Below are 15,186 nucleotides of genomic sequence, written 5' to 3'. Positions count from 1 at the left end.
GATGACCAGAGACTGCGGACACAGTACAGGAGATGACCAGAGACTGCGGACACAGTACAGGAGATGACCAGAGACTGCAGACATAGTACAGGAGATGACCAGAGACTGCGGACACAGTACAGGAGATGACCAGAGACTGTGGACACAGTACAGGAGATGACCAGAGACTGCGGACATTGTACAGGAGATGACCAGAGACTGCAGACACAGTACAGGAGATGACCAGAGACTGCAGACACAGTACAGGAGATGACCAGAGACTGCGGACACAGTACAGGAGATTACCAGAGACTGCGGACACAGTACAGGAGATGACCAGAGACTGCAGACACAGTGCAGGGGATGACCAGAGACTGCGGACACAGTACAGGAGATGACCAGAGACTGCGGACACAGTACAGGAGATGACCAGAGACTGCGGACATAGTACAGGAGATGACCAGAGACTGCGGACACAGTACAGGAGATGACCAGAGACTGCGGACATAGTACAGGAGATGACCAGAGACTGCAGACACAGTACAGGAGATGACCAGAGACTGCTGACACAGTACAGGAGATGACCAGAGATTGCGGACACGGTACAGGAGATGACCAGAGACTGCGGACACAGTACAGGAGATGACCAGAGACTGCAGACACAGTACAGGAGATGACCAGAGACTGCAGACACAGTGCAGGGGATGACCAGAGACTGCAGACACAGTACAGGAGATGACCAGAGACTGCGGACACAGTACAGGAGATGGACCAGAGAATGCGGACATAGTACAGGAAATGATCAGAGACTGCAGACACAGTACAGGAGATGACCAGAGACTGCGGACACAGTACAGGAGGTGACCAGAGACTGCGGACACAGTACAGGAGATGGACCAGAGAATGCGGACATAGTACAGGAGATGATCAGAGACTGCAGACACAGTGCAGGAGATGACCAGAGACTGCGGACACAGTACAGGAGATGACCAGAGACTGCAGACATACAACGGCAGTGGGAATACTGGGCCGGCCGCTCCATAAGACGCACAGACATTTCCCCCCAAGTGTGTCTTATGGAGCGAAATAGTGCCCCATCATTGGTGTCAGTGGAAAGAAACGTGCCCCATCATTGGTGTCAGTGGGAAGAATTGTGCCCCATCATTGGTGTCAGTGGGAAGAATCGTGCCCCATCATTGGTTTCGGTGGGAGGAATAGTGCCCCATCATTAGTGTCAGTGGGGGGAGGAATAGTCCCCTGTCATTGGTGTCAGTGGGGGAAGGGGATAGTGTCCCAACATTTTGTCAGTGGGAGGAATAGTGTCCCATCATTGGTGTCAGTGGGAAGAATCGTGCCCCATCATTAGTGTCAGTGGGAGGAATAGTGCCCCATCATTGGTGTCAGTGGGAAGAAACGTGCCCCATCATTGCTGTCAGTGGGAGGAATAGTGCCCCATCATTAGTGTCAGTGGGAGGAATAGTGCCCCATCATTGGTGTCAGTGGGAAGAAACGTGCCCCATCATTGGTGTCAGTGGGAAGAAATGTGCCCCATCATTGGTGTCAGTGGGAGGAATAGTGCCCCATCATTTGTGTCAGTGGGAGGAATAGTGCCCCATCATTTGTGTCAGTGGGAAGAATCGTGCCCCATCATTGCTGTCAGTGGGAGGAATAGTGCCCCATCATTAGTGTCAGTGGGGGGAGGAATAGTGCCCCATTGTTGGTGTCAGTGGGAGGAGGAATAGTGCCCCGTCATTGGTGTCAGTGGGGGAAGGGGATAGTGTCCCAACATTGGTGTCAGTGGGAGGAATAGTGTCCCATCATCGGTGTCAGTGGGAGGAATAGTGTCCCATCATTGGTGTCAGTGGGAAGAATAGTGCCCCATCTTTGGTGTCAGTGGGAGGAATAGTACGTCATTGGTGTCAGTGGGGGGGGGGGAATAGTGCCCTGTCATTGGTGTCAGTGGGAGGGGGATAGTTTCCCAACATTGGTGTCAGTGGGAGGAATAGTACCCCATCATTGGTGTCAGTGGGGGAAGGAATAGTGTTCCATCGTTGGTGTCAGTGGGGGGTGGAATAGTGCCCTATCGTTGGTGCCAGTGGGGGGGAAGAATAGTGCCCCATCATTGGTGTCAGTGGGGGGAGAGGAATAGTGCCCCATCGTTGGTGTCAGTGGGAGGAGGAATAGTGTCCCATCATTGGTGTCAGTGAGGGGAGGAATAGTGTCCCATCATTGGTGTCAGTGGGAGGAATAATGCCCCATCATTAGTATCAGTGACACCAGTGATGGGGCACTATTTCTCCCACTGACACCAATGACACTTAACTTGCTGACCCCTATTCAGCATGGTGCTACTGCAGCCAGCATACCTGGTTGCAGCAGCACCATCTGCAGGCACACTTACCTGCCAGCTGTCCTTCTTCACTCCGGCCTCTCCTCACTCGATGTTCGCGGGCTCCGCCTCCTCGCAGGTGATTTGCCGCCTGTGTGCCTTTCCTGAGCTACAGTTCTGGCGCCCAATCACCGGTAAGGAGGTGGAGCCGAGCGGCAGCGCGAACATCGAGTGAGGGAGTGGCCAGAGTGAATGAAGGAGCAGCGTTTCCTGGACTGGATCGTCATGGGACTGGGACCGGAGCCAGGTAAGATATAGCAGCCCCCTGCCCATCCCTGTACTTAGTTTAGTGTCCCTTCCTCGCGGCAAATACGGCACTTGCTGGCGGGCCGGAAAAATGGCCTCAGCGGGCCACATGTGGCCCACGGGCTGTAGTTTGAGGACCCCTGGTTTAAAGAATGCCAAATGTCCTGGACCAACAAACAGTGAACTTGGGACAGGACCACCAAATATGCAAGACATCTCCTTGAACACCCACAACCTCTGAAGCATCTATCACTATATCAGGGTATTGTGTTGGTATCAAATACCACTATGCTAAAATAGGTTTTGCTCCAGTCCCTGAGGTACAGAGGATTGGCTCTGAACTGGAGTCTTGCTCCAGAGAGATCCTTTTTGTGTAAGAGCAAGATTCCTCATGATGGTATAGTACTGAGATATCTTTCTCCAAGTGGGCTGAAATAGGCTATCAAGATACAGAGCGAATTCACTTTTGGGTCCTCAATAGCTGGGAACAAGGTTTAACTCTATAGATGATGTTTTGTAAACAATATTGTCCCCTTTAGTATCTCATCAAAGAGTGACAACAAATCTTCTACACGCTTTATGGGGCCCTAGTTTGTGCACATCAAGGTTGAGATCCTTTTTTGTGTAAGAGCAAGATTCCTCATAATGGTATAGCACTGAGATATCTTTCTCCATGTGAGCTGAAATAGGCTATCAAGATACAGAGTGAACTCACTTTTGGGTCCTCAATAGCTGAGAACAGGGTTTAACTCTATAGATGATTTTTTGTAAACAATATTATTCCCTTTAGTATCTCATCAAAGAGTGACAACAAATCTTCTACACGCTTGATGGGGCCCTAATTTGTGCACATCAAGGCTGAGATCCTTTTTTGTGTAAGAGCAAGATTCCTCAGGATGGTACAGCAACAGAAAGATTCCCCTAAGAGTGATGAGGAAAACTCAGTAAGGTCTCTTAAACACAGAAGATGAATGCAAGAATTTGTCAAAGTTGAAGAAAGGAATGGAAGCAGACTTCAGCAGAGTTGTAATCTCTACAGGTGGTGAACTAGTCTGGTGAAGTCTCTTTACAGCTGGCAGAGGCTTGAAATGAGATACTAAGTGTAATTCTGTCTGCAGGGAGCACGTGCAGTAGCAAAAGTCCTGCGGTTTTGGAATAAAAAGGCATTAGGCCATAGTATTGAATGGGCTAGGCAGTATGCCTCTCAATGTGATAAACTGTGGTGTAAGGTGTACTGAACTGGAACAGCTGAAAATAACAGAGTCACTTGCAACTTGTGATGATCTGGAGTATGGGAACCCTCTCACCCGGTCTGTAGTATTTGCAGCAAAAAATTTTTTGCCTCTGATTAGGTGTCTGTTTTTAATTCTTTATATTAAAACCAGGATTTCACATTAAAGCGTGTGTTTACAGTAATTCAAGAGAGACCCAAACTAGTTAGAATAATGATACGTCTTATTCTCACAAGTATAAAGTCTCCAGATAATTGCTCATTATATAAAGTCTCCAGAAAAATATATTTTTTTTAATGAACATACTCATACAGGAACTGACAGAACCTGTTACAAATTAATTAAAGCATCATTTGCAAATAGCAGTATAAAAAGACACAGAGAGGACAAAACATCCAAAAGAAGCCTTCATGCCCCCATATCCCTTTAAGTAAAATCATTGCCATTTTCGGGTTGGATGAATGTGCACACCTTGGACTGCAGGTAAGTGTGCAACATTTGTAATATAACTGGACTATTTCAGTTGAGAATTTCCACTGAAAAAAATCCTAAATTGAAAATTTTCAATACCAAAGCAGAAATGTCAGCCAAATGTCAGGCTCTAAGTCCCCCATAGAGGCTGTCCTGCCCTCTGCCTAAGCTCAGGGCTGAGAACTGATTCTCTCTCCAGGCTGCTGGTAAAAGAAAAACTGTCAGTTAGCAAAGGATTTATTTTATGTTAAGCAGCATTTTTCCTATATGACAGTTGGCTTGTAAAAAGCACCGACCTCAGGAAATAGACAGGACAGCCTTACAGCCTGATACTTCAGCCCCAACAGAAAAAAGAACAAATAAATATGTAACAGGCAAAGTATCCATGAGAGATAAAGCTTTACTCTTACAGCAATTAATAAGTGGACATTTCATTATTACAAATGCATGTTGTTGACGTTTCCTTTCACCACTTGATCTCCAAAAGGTTTTACCCCCTTCATGACTTCAGGGCATTTTTTGCTATTCATTTAGCTGTGCTAAATTAACTGGCAATTTCTCAGTCATGCAACACTGTACACAAATAAAATGTGTATCATTTTTTTCACACAAATAGAGCTTTCTTTGGTGGTATTTAATCACCACTCAGGTTTTTTGCTATATAAACAAAAAAATTTGGAACATTTTGAAAAAAAAAGTTTTTCTTAGTTTGTTATAATTTTGCAAAGAAATCATCTTTCTTCATAAATTTAGACCAAAATATATTTTGATACATTTCTTTAGTAAAAAAAAATCCCCCAACTCTGTGTATACTACTTAGTCTGTGTGAAAGTCTACAAACTATGGTATATACAATATGTTTGAAAATTGATCATTTCTGATGTACTGACTGCCTATCTCAATTCTTGAGGCTCTAAAATTAAAGAACAGTAGAAATAACCTCCAAATGACTAATTTTTGGAAAGTCGACGGTCCAAAGTATTTAGCAAGAGGCATGGCGAGTTTTTTGAAATTTAAATTTTTTTTGTCACTTTTTGGGGGAAAAATGAAGAAAATAAATAAATTATTTTGTTTTCACACTTTTTTCCATACTGTCACCAGTGCAGTGTAGCGTCATTGTATGACTGGTGTAGTGGTGATAAGGAATACTAACTGGTGACAATGTGTGAATAATAAAAAAAAAAAAAATGAAACATCTTTTTTCCTTATGTAACCTTTTTCCTATTTTTTTAACACATTCATCAGAGTAGTTCAGAGTAGTTCAGTGCCACCATAGTGATACTGTACTACTCTGGGGGGTGATGAGGGATTTTTTTTTTACACTGTAACAATAATCGTTTGAACTGTCATGAACTGGTTTGATTCTTAACAACTGTGCTCATTGTTGGCATGCTGTGATTGGTAAATAAGACACAAATTTACAGAATGAATGAAGAAGTAGCAGGGAAATTCTTGAACTACAGATTATAAAGTACAGCTTTTGTTCCAGCATAGAGAACCATGCAAAACACAGTAGTGGTATATATCTCACTTCAAATCTGGTGAGACTAGTACTAAGAGCAGGGGTGGACTGACTATTTGGAAACTCGGGCACTGCCCAAAGGACCGGGGTCAGTAGGGGGCCCCATCAGATGCCCCTGGTACCTTTTTTCATAGGCTTTTTTGAGCTTGGGCAAGGACACCGGGGCCCCATGATCCCCTATTGCCCGGGGGCCCCATGAGTTGTCAGTCCGCCCCTGACTAAGAGGCAACAGTGCCTTCGATGATCTCACACTGCAGATATACAACTATAAGACCACCAAACAAGAGTGCCATGAACAAAGTAAATAAGTACATTTCTGCGCTAGGAATAAAATATATATATAAATAATATGCCTTGAAGGCAGTCAACTTGGTGTGAAAAAAATTGTATGGGACCTGTCTTGGGTTTGGCTTCTCTTTTTCCAGCACATTCAACTTGAAGTGACCAGGTGCTTAATGGATTAAGTAGTGTCTGGAAACAGTTAATAAAATTGTCCCTAAGTCAGTGTTATGCAGCTGAAAATCTAATGTAGAGAATTTGGTTCCACATACACATGACCCTTGTTCTGTTTTATAGTGCCTTCAGGGACCTTGAACACAACACTGTCTTACTGTTAATTGGTATTCAAGATTGGTTTAGTAGTTTTGTAATAAGAGACAGTTTGGTAATAAGAGACACCATTTAAGTGTGGTCTGTTTTTTGTTTTGGAATGAAAGGGTATAGCTAAGGTTGGGGAGGCCAAGCAGTATTATGGAGAAGGATCCACCTGAATTACCCTAGTCATGATTTCCCTCTGTCCCCAGAAGGCAACATATTTGTAATGTACAGCGCTGAGCAAACTATTGGCGCTTTATAAATACTGTATAATAATAATTTAACAGCAGTTCTGTTCTCCCACTCATACTGTTCAGTGCTTGTTGATGCTCAGACATAATCTGCCTCCATAGCGAGCCATAGCCACAGCAAGGTTTTCTCCTCCTTCCATATACAGCCAAACCAGTTGTTGGGTTCCTGCCCGTCCAAACTGCCCCACCCAAATGTTTAATAAACTATAGTATATATACTCTTAGTCCATTGCTAATTACCTGTTTTTTCTTTGGGGAATTTGTAAGGTTGTACATTTACTCAGGAGAGCAGTGAAAAATTATGGCAATGCTCTACAGGTGAAACTCGAAAAATTAGAATATTGTGCAAAAGTTCATTTATTTCAGTAATGCAACTTAAAAGGTGAAACTAATATATGAGATAGACTCATTACATGCAAAGCAAGATAGTTCAAGCCGTGATTTCTCATAATTGTGATGATTGTGACTTACAGCTCATGAAAACCCCAAATCCACAATCTCAGAAAATTAGAATATTACATGCAATCAATAAAACAAGGATTGTACATAGAACAATATCAGACCTCTGAAAAGTAGAAGCATGCATATGTACTCAGTACTTGGTTTGGGTCCTTTTTGCAGCAATTACTGCCTCAATGCGGCATGGCATGGAAGTTATCAGCCTGTGGCACTGCTGAGGTGTTATGGAAGACCAGGATGCTTCAATAGCGGCCTTCAGCTCTTCTGCATTGTTCGTTCTCATGTCTCTCATCTTTCTCTTGGCAATGCCCCATAGATTCTCTATGGGGTTCAGGTCAGGCGAGTTTGCTGGCCAATCAAGCACAGTAATCCCACGGTCATTGAACCATGTTTTGGTGCTTTTGGCAGTGTGGGCAGGTGCCAAGTCCTGCTGGAAAATGAAGTCAGCATCCCCATAAAGCTCGTCTGCAAAAGGAAGCATGAAGTGCTCCAAAATCTCCTGGTAGACGGCTGTGTTGACCCTGGACTTAATGAAGCACAGTGGACCAACACCAGCAGATGACATGGCTCCCCAAATCAACACAGACTGTGGAAACTTCACACTGGACTTCAAGCATCTTGCAGTGTGTGCTTCTCCATTCTTCCTCCATACTCTGGGCCCTTGGTTTCCAAATGAGATGCAAAAATTACTCTCATCGGAAAAGAGGACTTTGGACCACTGAGCAACAGACTAGGTCTGTTGTTCTTTAGCCCAGGTAAGATGCTTCTGACGTTGTTTGTTGTTCAGGAGCGGCTTGACAAGAGGAATACGACATTTGTTTTTTTTTATAAAATTTTGCAAATAAATAATATTTCATCCTAAATCTTGGCCAAAATTTATTCCGTTATTTTTTTAGTAAAAAAAAAAAAATCCAAATTAGTTTATAACCAAACATTATAATTTTTAAACATTTTTTTTTACATTTTTATTTTATTTTTTTTATATTATTTTTTATTTTTATTTTTTATTTTTACATACTGTCACCCTAGCAGTACAGTGTCACCATGGTGACACTGTACTACTTGTGGGGGCTGATGAAGATTTTTTTTTTTTTTTTACACTGATTGCTTTTACACCCATATAGGATGTAAAAGCAATCATTTCTCTTTCTCTCTGTCTGCATTCTTGCAGTCATTGAGAAATACTGAGTGAGCTGTGATTGGTCACAGCTTGTCACATGGTACAAGGCTGTTGTGAATAGCCTTGTACCATGTGACCTCTGTGATCATTCACAGATTTCACACGTAGTAAGCAATGATGTCACAAGTGACATCTTGCTTACTACTTTGCATGTGATCACTGATTCGCCAATCAGTGATCACATGACCGGGACCTCGTACAGAGGTCCCGTCCGACAATCGGTGTTTCACTGTGTCCGGAGGACACAGCGGACACCGGATCGCGGTGGTGCGCGCTCCTAGGGAGCGCGCACAGCTAGAAAAGGCGGGTGCCGTTTAGGAACGGCAACCCGACCTTGGACTGCCACCGCCCTGCCGTTTATAAACAGCAGGCGGACGGCAAGAGGTTAAGGACAACATCAGCCAGAAAACTTGACAAACCATCCTCACCCAAATGCAGACTGCTCAGCCCTCCCTATTCCCTCAAGCCTGTCCCTTGCAGATCTTCCATATAGCAGTAAGGGTGCAACACAAACTGAGGAAGAGGTAGAATTGTTAATTATTAAAAATCAATAATTAAGATTGTCAATACATTTCAGGGGCTTACAAAATCTTTCATCTTCAGTACTATTTAAAGAAATTGAAATAGTGCGCTGTGCATTAATTACCTTACTCCTCAGTTTTATTCAAAACCCCTTTTCCTGAGCCATCCTGCAATGTAACTGTTATGGAACCGGACCCTGACTGCACTAGGGTATTTCCGTTAAACTCCTGCTTCCCTGTCCCAACACAGATCCACGGACACCACCGCTGACCATACGAGGCTAGATGACACCAGTCTGTCTGAACATGGAACTCTTTATTTGAAACTCAAACAGGCTTTTTATACAATACACACTGAGACTGATCACATGATCATATGCAAATGCAGCTATATACAGAAATAGACTTAACACTTTAAACAGTAAGTTAATTAGGTTAGCTAGCTGGGTGATCAAAACAAAAGGTGAATGGGAAATCACACCTAGACAATGGTTGGATGAATTAGGATCTCACTAAAGAGCTCCTTCAATTCACATGTCTAGTTCAGAATCAACAACCAGGAATAGTCTTCATATAGCTGATAAATATTACTGTCACATCTGAAGTAATTCCAACCACATTCTCAGTGTCCATTAGTCACCCTGTGCCCCTAAGAGACACAGGGTGACTTACACATAAGAGGGATATGGGGAGCTGAGACAGGGGTCTCCCCACCCCTCCAAAGGGGGCAGTGTTCCATGGGCCCCCCCACCCAAAGTGACTCCCGTCACAGTAACGAATCAAAGTCATAGTTTCCCCTGCTCCATTATCTTCCTGGGCAGTGGTCCACTCACTGCCCCCATAAGGTCTCCTGTCTCAGGAGCCTATGGGAGAAGAAGCGGCCATTGAAAGTGCTGCTTTCACCTATTGGAGGTGTGCACATAATTCATGTAGTAATGTGGGCACCTGAAAAAGGACACAATGGAAGTAACAGGAGAGAAGGATCATCATGTGAGAAGGATCATCATGTGACCATGACTTCAGTTAAGTAAATTGAGCATTTGGATATTTTGTTTTTCATGGTAGCAGTTAGTTTGGGGGGGAAGGGAGGGGATATTTGAGTAGGAGAGGGGTTGCTAATATCCTGGAGTTGGGCTTTAACAAATGTGGATATTTTTTATGTTTTTATATAGTCATATTTATGTAAAGTCTCATTAAGAATTAAAAGAGAAGTTTGCGAATTAAAAACAAACAAACATACATACTCATCATACTCACATGCATCTGTCCTCACCAGCTCTAAGACCAAGAACTGAGTGATCAAACACCTCTGATCGCTCAGCTCTTTGCCTTTATTTTGCAGAGAGCTGGTGACTATCAGTTACAGGCTCTCTGTACTGCCTCTCCAGCACTCACTGGAGTGCTAGGCTATTGAGAGGTGGGAACAGCTGACTCAGGTTCTCTGTAGCTCACTGATAAGCTGAGCCATCTACCTGTCCAGTGGTGGATCCTGACTGTAAAGTTAGGATCTTTCCTGAGCCTGGACCTGCTGAGTGACATCAGACAACAGCGGGCTTTAGCTGTTGGCTGAAAATGGGTCACAGGAGTGCAGAACGTAGTGCACTCCTGTGACTCATAGGAAAAGTATAGCCAGAAGAGTTTTGATCATAAAGTACTTCTCCTTTAAGAACCATTGGTGATAAAGCAGTGTACAGCTGACCAGCAGCAGAAATTTTTTAAAAAGCAAGACTTGGCCTAAATTTACCAGAGACAAACAACACAATGTGAACTTTAGTACAAGAATTAAGATACTATTATTATTATTATTATTATACAGTATGTATATAGCGCCAAAGGGTATGCTCAGCGCTGTACAGTAGCAAGGGGGACAGAACATGAGACAAGACAGTAATAATACAATACACGAAGGGTTTGAGGGCCCTGCTCTTTTGAGCTTACAATCTAGGAGGGAGGGGAAGGTGGTACAGGAGGAGATAGCTGTGGGGGATGGAGTGGTGGGAGGAGTGGAGGAGGTTGTTAAGTGAGGTCGGGTGTTAGATGAGGTTGGGGTAGGCTTCCCTGAAGAGGAGGGTTTTCAGGGTGCACCTGAAGGTGAGGAGGGTAGGTGACAGTCTGATGGATTGGGGTAGGCAGTTCCAGAGGATAGGGGAAGTCCTGGAGAAGTCCTGCAGTCGGGCGTGGGAGGAGGAGACCAGGGAGCTAGAGAGCAGGAGGTCCTGTGAGGAGCGGAGGGCACGGGTAGGGTAGTATTTTGGTATCAGGTCAGTTATGTAGTTTGGGGCGGCATTGTGTATGGCTTTGTAGGTCAGAGTTAGCAGTTTGAATTTGATGCGTTGGGCAATCGGGAGCCAATGAAGGGATTGGCAGAGGGGGGAGGCAGATGTGGAGCGGTTGGTGAGGTGGATAAGTCTAGCCCAGGGGTGGGCAAACTTTTTGACTTGAGGGCCGCAATGGGTTCATATATTGGACCCGGGGGCCGGACCAAGAGTAGATGAATGATGTGTATGTGGGAATTAATATAAATTAAATTAAAATTTGTAACATTAAGTGTTTAGATTAATTTAAACACTACCATGCCATCCATAGTAAGTATAGTAATATTCCCCCATAGTAAGCATAGTAATTCATCCCCCATAGTAATTCATCCCCCCTATAGTAATTCATTCCCCATAGTAATTCATCCCCCCTATAGTAATTCAGCCCCCATAGTAATTCATCCCCCATATAGTAATTCATCCCCCATATAGCAATTCATCCCCCCTATAGTAATTCATCCCCCCTATAGTAATTCATTCCCCATATTAATTCATCCCCCATATTAATTCATCCCTCATATAGTATTTCATCCCCCATAGTACTATTCCCCCCCAAGTAGTAAGCCAAGTCCCCTCTGTGTCAATTTGCTTACCTTTGCTCCGCGCGTTCCTCTCGCTGAGTTCCCGCGCCGTTCCGGTCTTCAGGGCAGACTGTGAGAGGAGCCTAGCTCCCCTCACGTTCATCACGCTGCCCCGCCTACACACATCCTGACAGCCAATGTTTGCCTGCCCTGGCTGTTTTTTTTTTTATCACGCTCCACGGGTCGGATTAAAAGGTTTGCCCATTGCTGGTCTAGCCACTGAGTTTAGGATCGACTGGAGTGGTGATAGCGTTCGTTTGGGTAGGCCAGTGAGAAGGGAGTTGCAATAGTCCAGGCGTGAGATGATGAGGGAGTGTACGAGTTGTTTGGTGGTGTCTGGGGTGAGGAATGTGCGTATCTTGGAGATGTTGTGGAGGTGGAGCCTGCAAGATCTGGATAGCAGTTGGATGTGGGGTAGGAAGGAGAGGTGGGAGTCCAGGGTGACACCCAGGACTTTGGCGTGTGGGGTGGGAGAGATGGTGGCGTTGTTAGTAGTGATACACATACAGTTAAAGACAAAAAAGCCCTTAATAACAAAAACAAAAAAATGGCCAAAATTCTAGCAATCAGAAAATAAAGTAGTGCATTTTGTCATCTTACCCTACCCTTTCTCTACTGCAGCTGTCCAAGATGGAGAATGTCAACTTCTCCTACCCATCCATAATGACGCTTAACTTTGGAGACATCACGTCAATGAGATATCTTTATTGTATTACAGTTTTATTTGGATACATACTCACTCTCACTTTCAGTGTTGTAGTGATCACTACAATCATTCTGAACAGAAGTCTGCATGAGCCAATGTACATTTTTATATCTGTATTATGTTTAAATGGTGTCTTTGGCAGCAGCTCCTTCTACCCCACTCTCTTCATAAACCTTCTTCAGAAAACCCAAACCATTTCATATATGGGTTGCTTGGTACAAGTATTTTGCATCCATACCTATTTGTCAAATGAGATGACCATATTGGCAGCAATGGCCTATGATCGATATGTCAGCATCTGTAACCCGCTCAGATACAACATCATCATGACCTTGTCAACAGTGTTCAAACTGATTGTTGGAGCTTTTCTACAACCTATTATAATTTTTGGTATTCAGTTTATTTTGACAGTCAGACTTCCATTATGTTCCTCAAAAATCCTGAAGTTCCTCTGTGACAATTGGTCAGTGGTGAAACTCTCTTGCATTGACACAACAGCAAACAATATTGTTGGAATGTTTGTGACTATGCATGTAATGGGGGTGATGCCTCTTTTTATATTTTATACATATGTACAGATTTTCAGAGTCTGTGCAAAGTCTTCAAGTGCAGTTAGAGACAAGGTCCTTCAGACCTGCTCTCCACACTTGATAAGCATTATAAATTTTGTAACTGATTGCCTCTTTGAAATCCTCCTCTACCGACTTGATCCAGCTAAGCTGCCATATGAACTGAGAATCATTATGTCTCTGCAGATTTTGGTGGTGCCACCACTGTTAAATACGTCCCTTTATGGTTTGAAAATGAAAGAAATAAGGGTTAAGATAATACATCTCTTTCAGAGGAAAGTTGAAAGATAAATCAGTATTATTATTGCTGTTAATAAAGCTGAGCTCCTGCCATATATAAAGACACAATTAATCAAGATATGTTTGAATAAAGACTGTGATTGCATGTATTTTCCATACAAACAACATTTTATACAAGTTCCTGTAACAGCCTATATAGAGCAATGGCTTGTCAATGATGACTCTCCTCAATGGTGTCATATTTGTAAACATTCTGTAGTCTTCTGTGGATACCGGACAGCCTGAATGTCTCCTTCATCAAGAACTCAATGACGGCAAGTGGCTTCTGCTTGGAATCCAACATGTGAAATTTTAATAACCTATATACATACCTCCCAACTTTTGAACTTCAGAATGAGGGACACTTGAGGGAGGAAATGACCTGCGGCGTGCGTAGCGTGCCGTGGTAAAAGTGGATGTGGCCAAATGCTTAACAGAGGGAGGAGTCTAAGGGCGTGGTGAAGCAAAACCCGGGCTTCTTTGTACCTATAAAACTTGCTTTGATTGCTGTGCCACAAGCAAGAGTCTCACGGACACAAACCCAAGCTGAATCATTTAAAAAAAAGAATAAAAAGCTTCCATTCCAAATGGTTTTGCACAAAGTGTGGAAGAGTGCGTTACGCAAAGTGTGGAAGGATTCATGAATGCATTATGCACAGAGTGCAAGGTTCAGGTGTGCATTATGCACAGAGTGCAGGATTCAGGGGTGTGTTACGCACAGAGTGCAGGATTCTGGAGTGCATTTCATACAGAGTGCAGGATTCAGGGATGCGTTCTATACAGAGTGCAGAATTCAGGAGTGCGTTTTATACAGAGTGCAGGATTCAAGAGTGTGTTTTATACAGAGTGCAGGATTCAGGAGTGCGTTTTATACAGAGTGCAGGATTCAGTAGTGCATTTCATACAGAGTGCAGGATTCAGGGGTGCGTTACCCACAGAGTGCAGGATTCAGGTGTGCATTTCATACAGAGTGCAGGATTCAGGGATGCGTTCTATACAGAGTGCAGGATTCAGGAGTGCATTTTATACAGAGTGCAGGATTCAGTAGTGCGTTTCATACAGAGTGCAGGATTCAGGAGTGCGTTTCATACAGAGTGCAGGATTCAGGAGTGCATTTTATACAGAGTGCAGGATTCAGTAGTGCGTTTCATACAGAGTGCAGGATTCAGGAGTGCGTTTCATACAGAGTGCAGGATTCAGGAGTGCATTTTATACAGAGTTCAGGATTCAGGAGTGCGTTTCATACAGAGTGCAGGATTCAGGAGTGCGTTTTATACAGAGTGCAGGATTCAGGAGTGCGTTTCATACAGAGTGCAGGATTCAGGAGTGCGTTTCATACAGAGTGCAGGATTCAGGAGTGTGTTTCATACAGAGTGCAGGATTCAGGAGTGCATTTTATACAGAGTGCAGGATTCAGGGATGCATTTCATACAGAGTGCAGGATTCAGGAGTGCGTTTCATACAGAGTGCAGGATTCAGGAGTGCGTTTTATACAGAGTGCAGGATTCAGGAGTGCGTTTTATACAGAGTGCAGGATTCAGGAGTGCGTTTCATACAAAGTACAGGATTCAGGAGTGCGTTTTATACAGAGTGCAGGATTCCGGAGTGCATTTCATACAGAGTGCAGGATTCAGGAGTGCATTTCATACAGAGTACAGGATTCAGGAGTGCATTTCATACAGAGTGCAGGATTCAGGAGTGCATTTCATACAGAGTGCAGGATTCAGGAGTGCATTTCATACAGAGTGCAGGATTCAGGAGTGCATTTCATACAGAGTGCAGGATTCAGGAGTGCATTTCATACAGAGTGCAGGATTCAGGAGTACATTTCATACACAGTGCAGGATTCCGGAGTGCATTTCATACAGAGTGCAGGATTCAGGAGTACATTT

At 43.8% G+C, this 15,186-nt stretch overlaps 1 protein-coding gene across 1 annotated transcript; it reads left to right on the top strand.

Moving 5' to 3' along the window:
* Window positions 1-12,370: 12,370 nt before the first annotated feature.
* Window positions 12,371-13,306, top strand: LOC149438433 (olfactory receptor 51I2-like). The gene has a single exon (XM_089659949.1). The coding sequence runs from the start codon at window positions 12,371-12,373 to the stop codon at window positions 13,304-13,306; it is 936 nt and encodes a 311-aa protein (XP_089516075.1).
* Window positions 13,307-15,186: the final 1,880 nt, after the last annotated feature.

This window comes from Staurois parvus, unplaced genomic scaffold, assembly GCF_062004578.1.
Source record: "Staurois parvus isolate SC_StPar_1 unplaced genomic scaffold, SC_StPar_1.0 ptg001192l, whole genome shotgun sequence".
NCBI classification, from domain to species: domain Eukaryota; kingdom Metazoa; phylum Chordata; class Amphibia; order Anura; family Ranidae; genus Staurois; species Staurois parvus.
The sequence above is the reverse complement of the archived record's forward strand: the minus strand, read 5'-3'. Positions and strand labels throughout refer to the sequence as shown.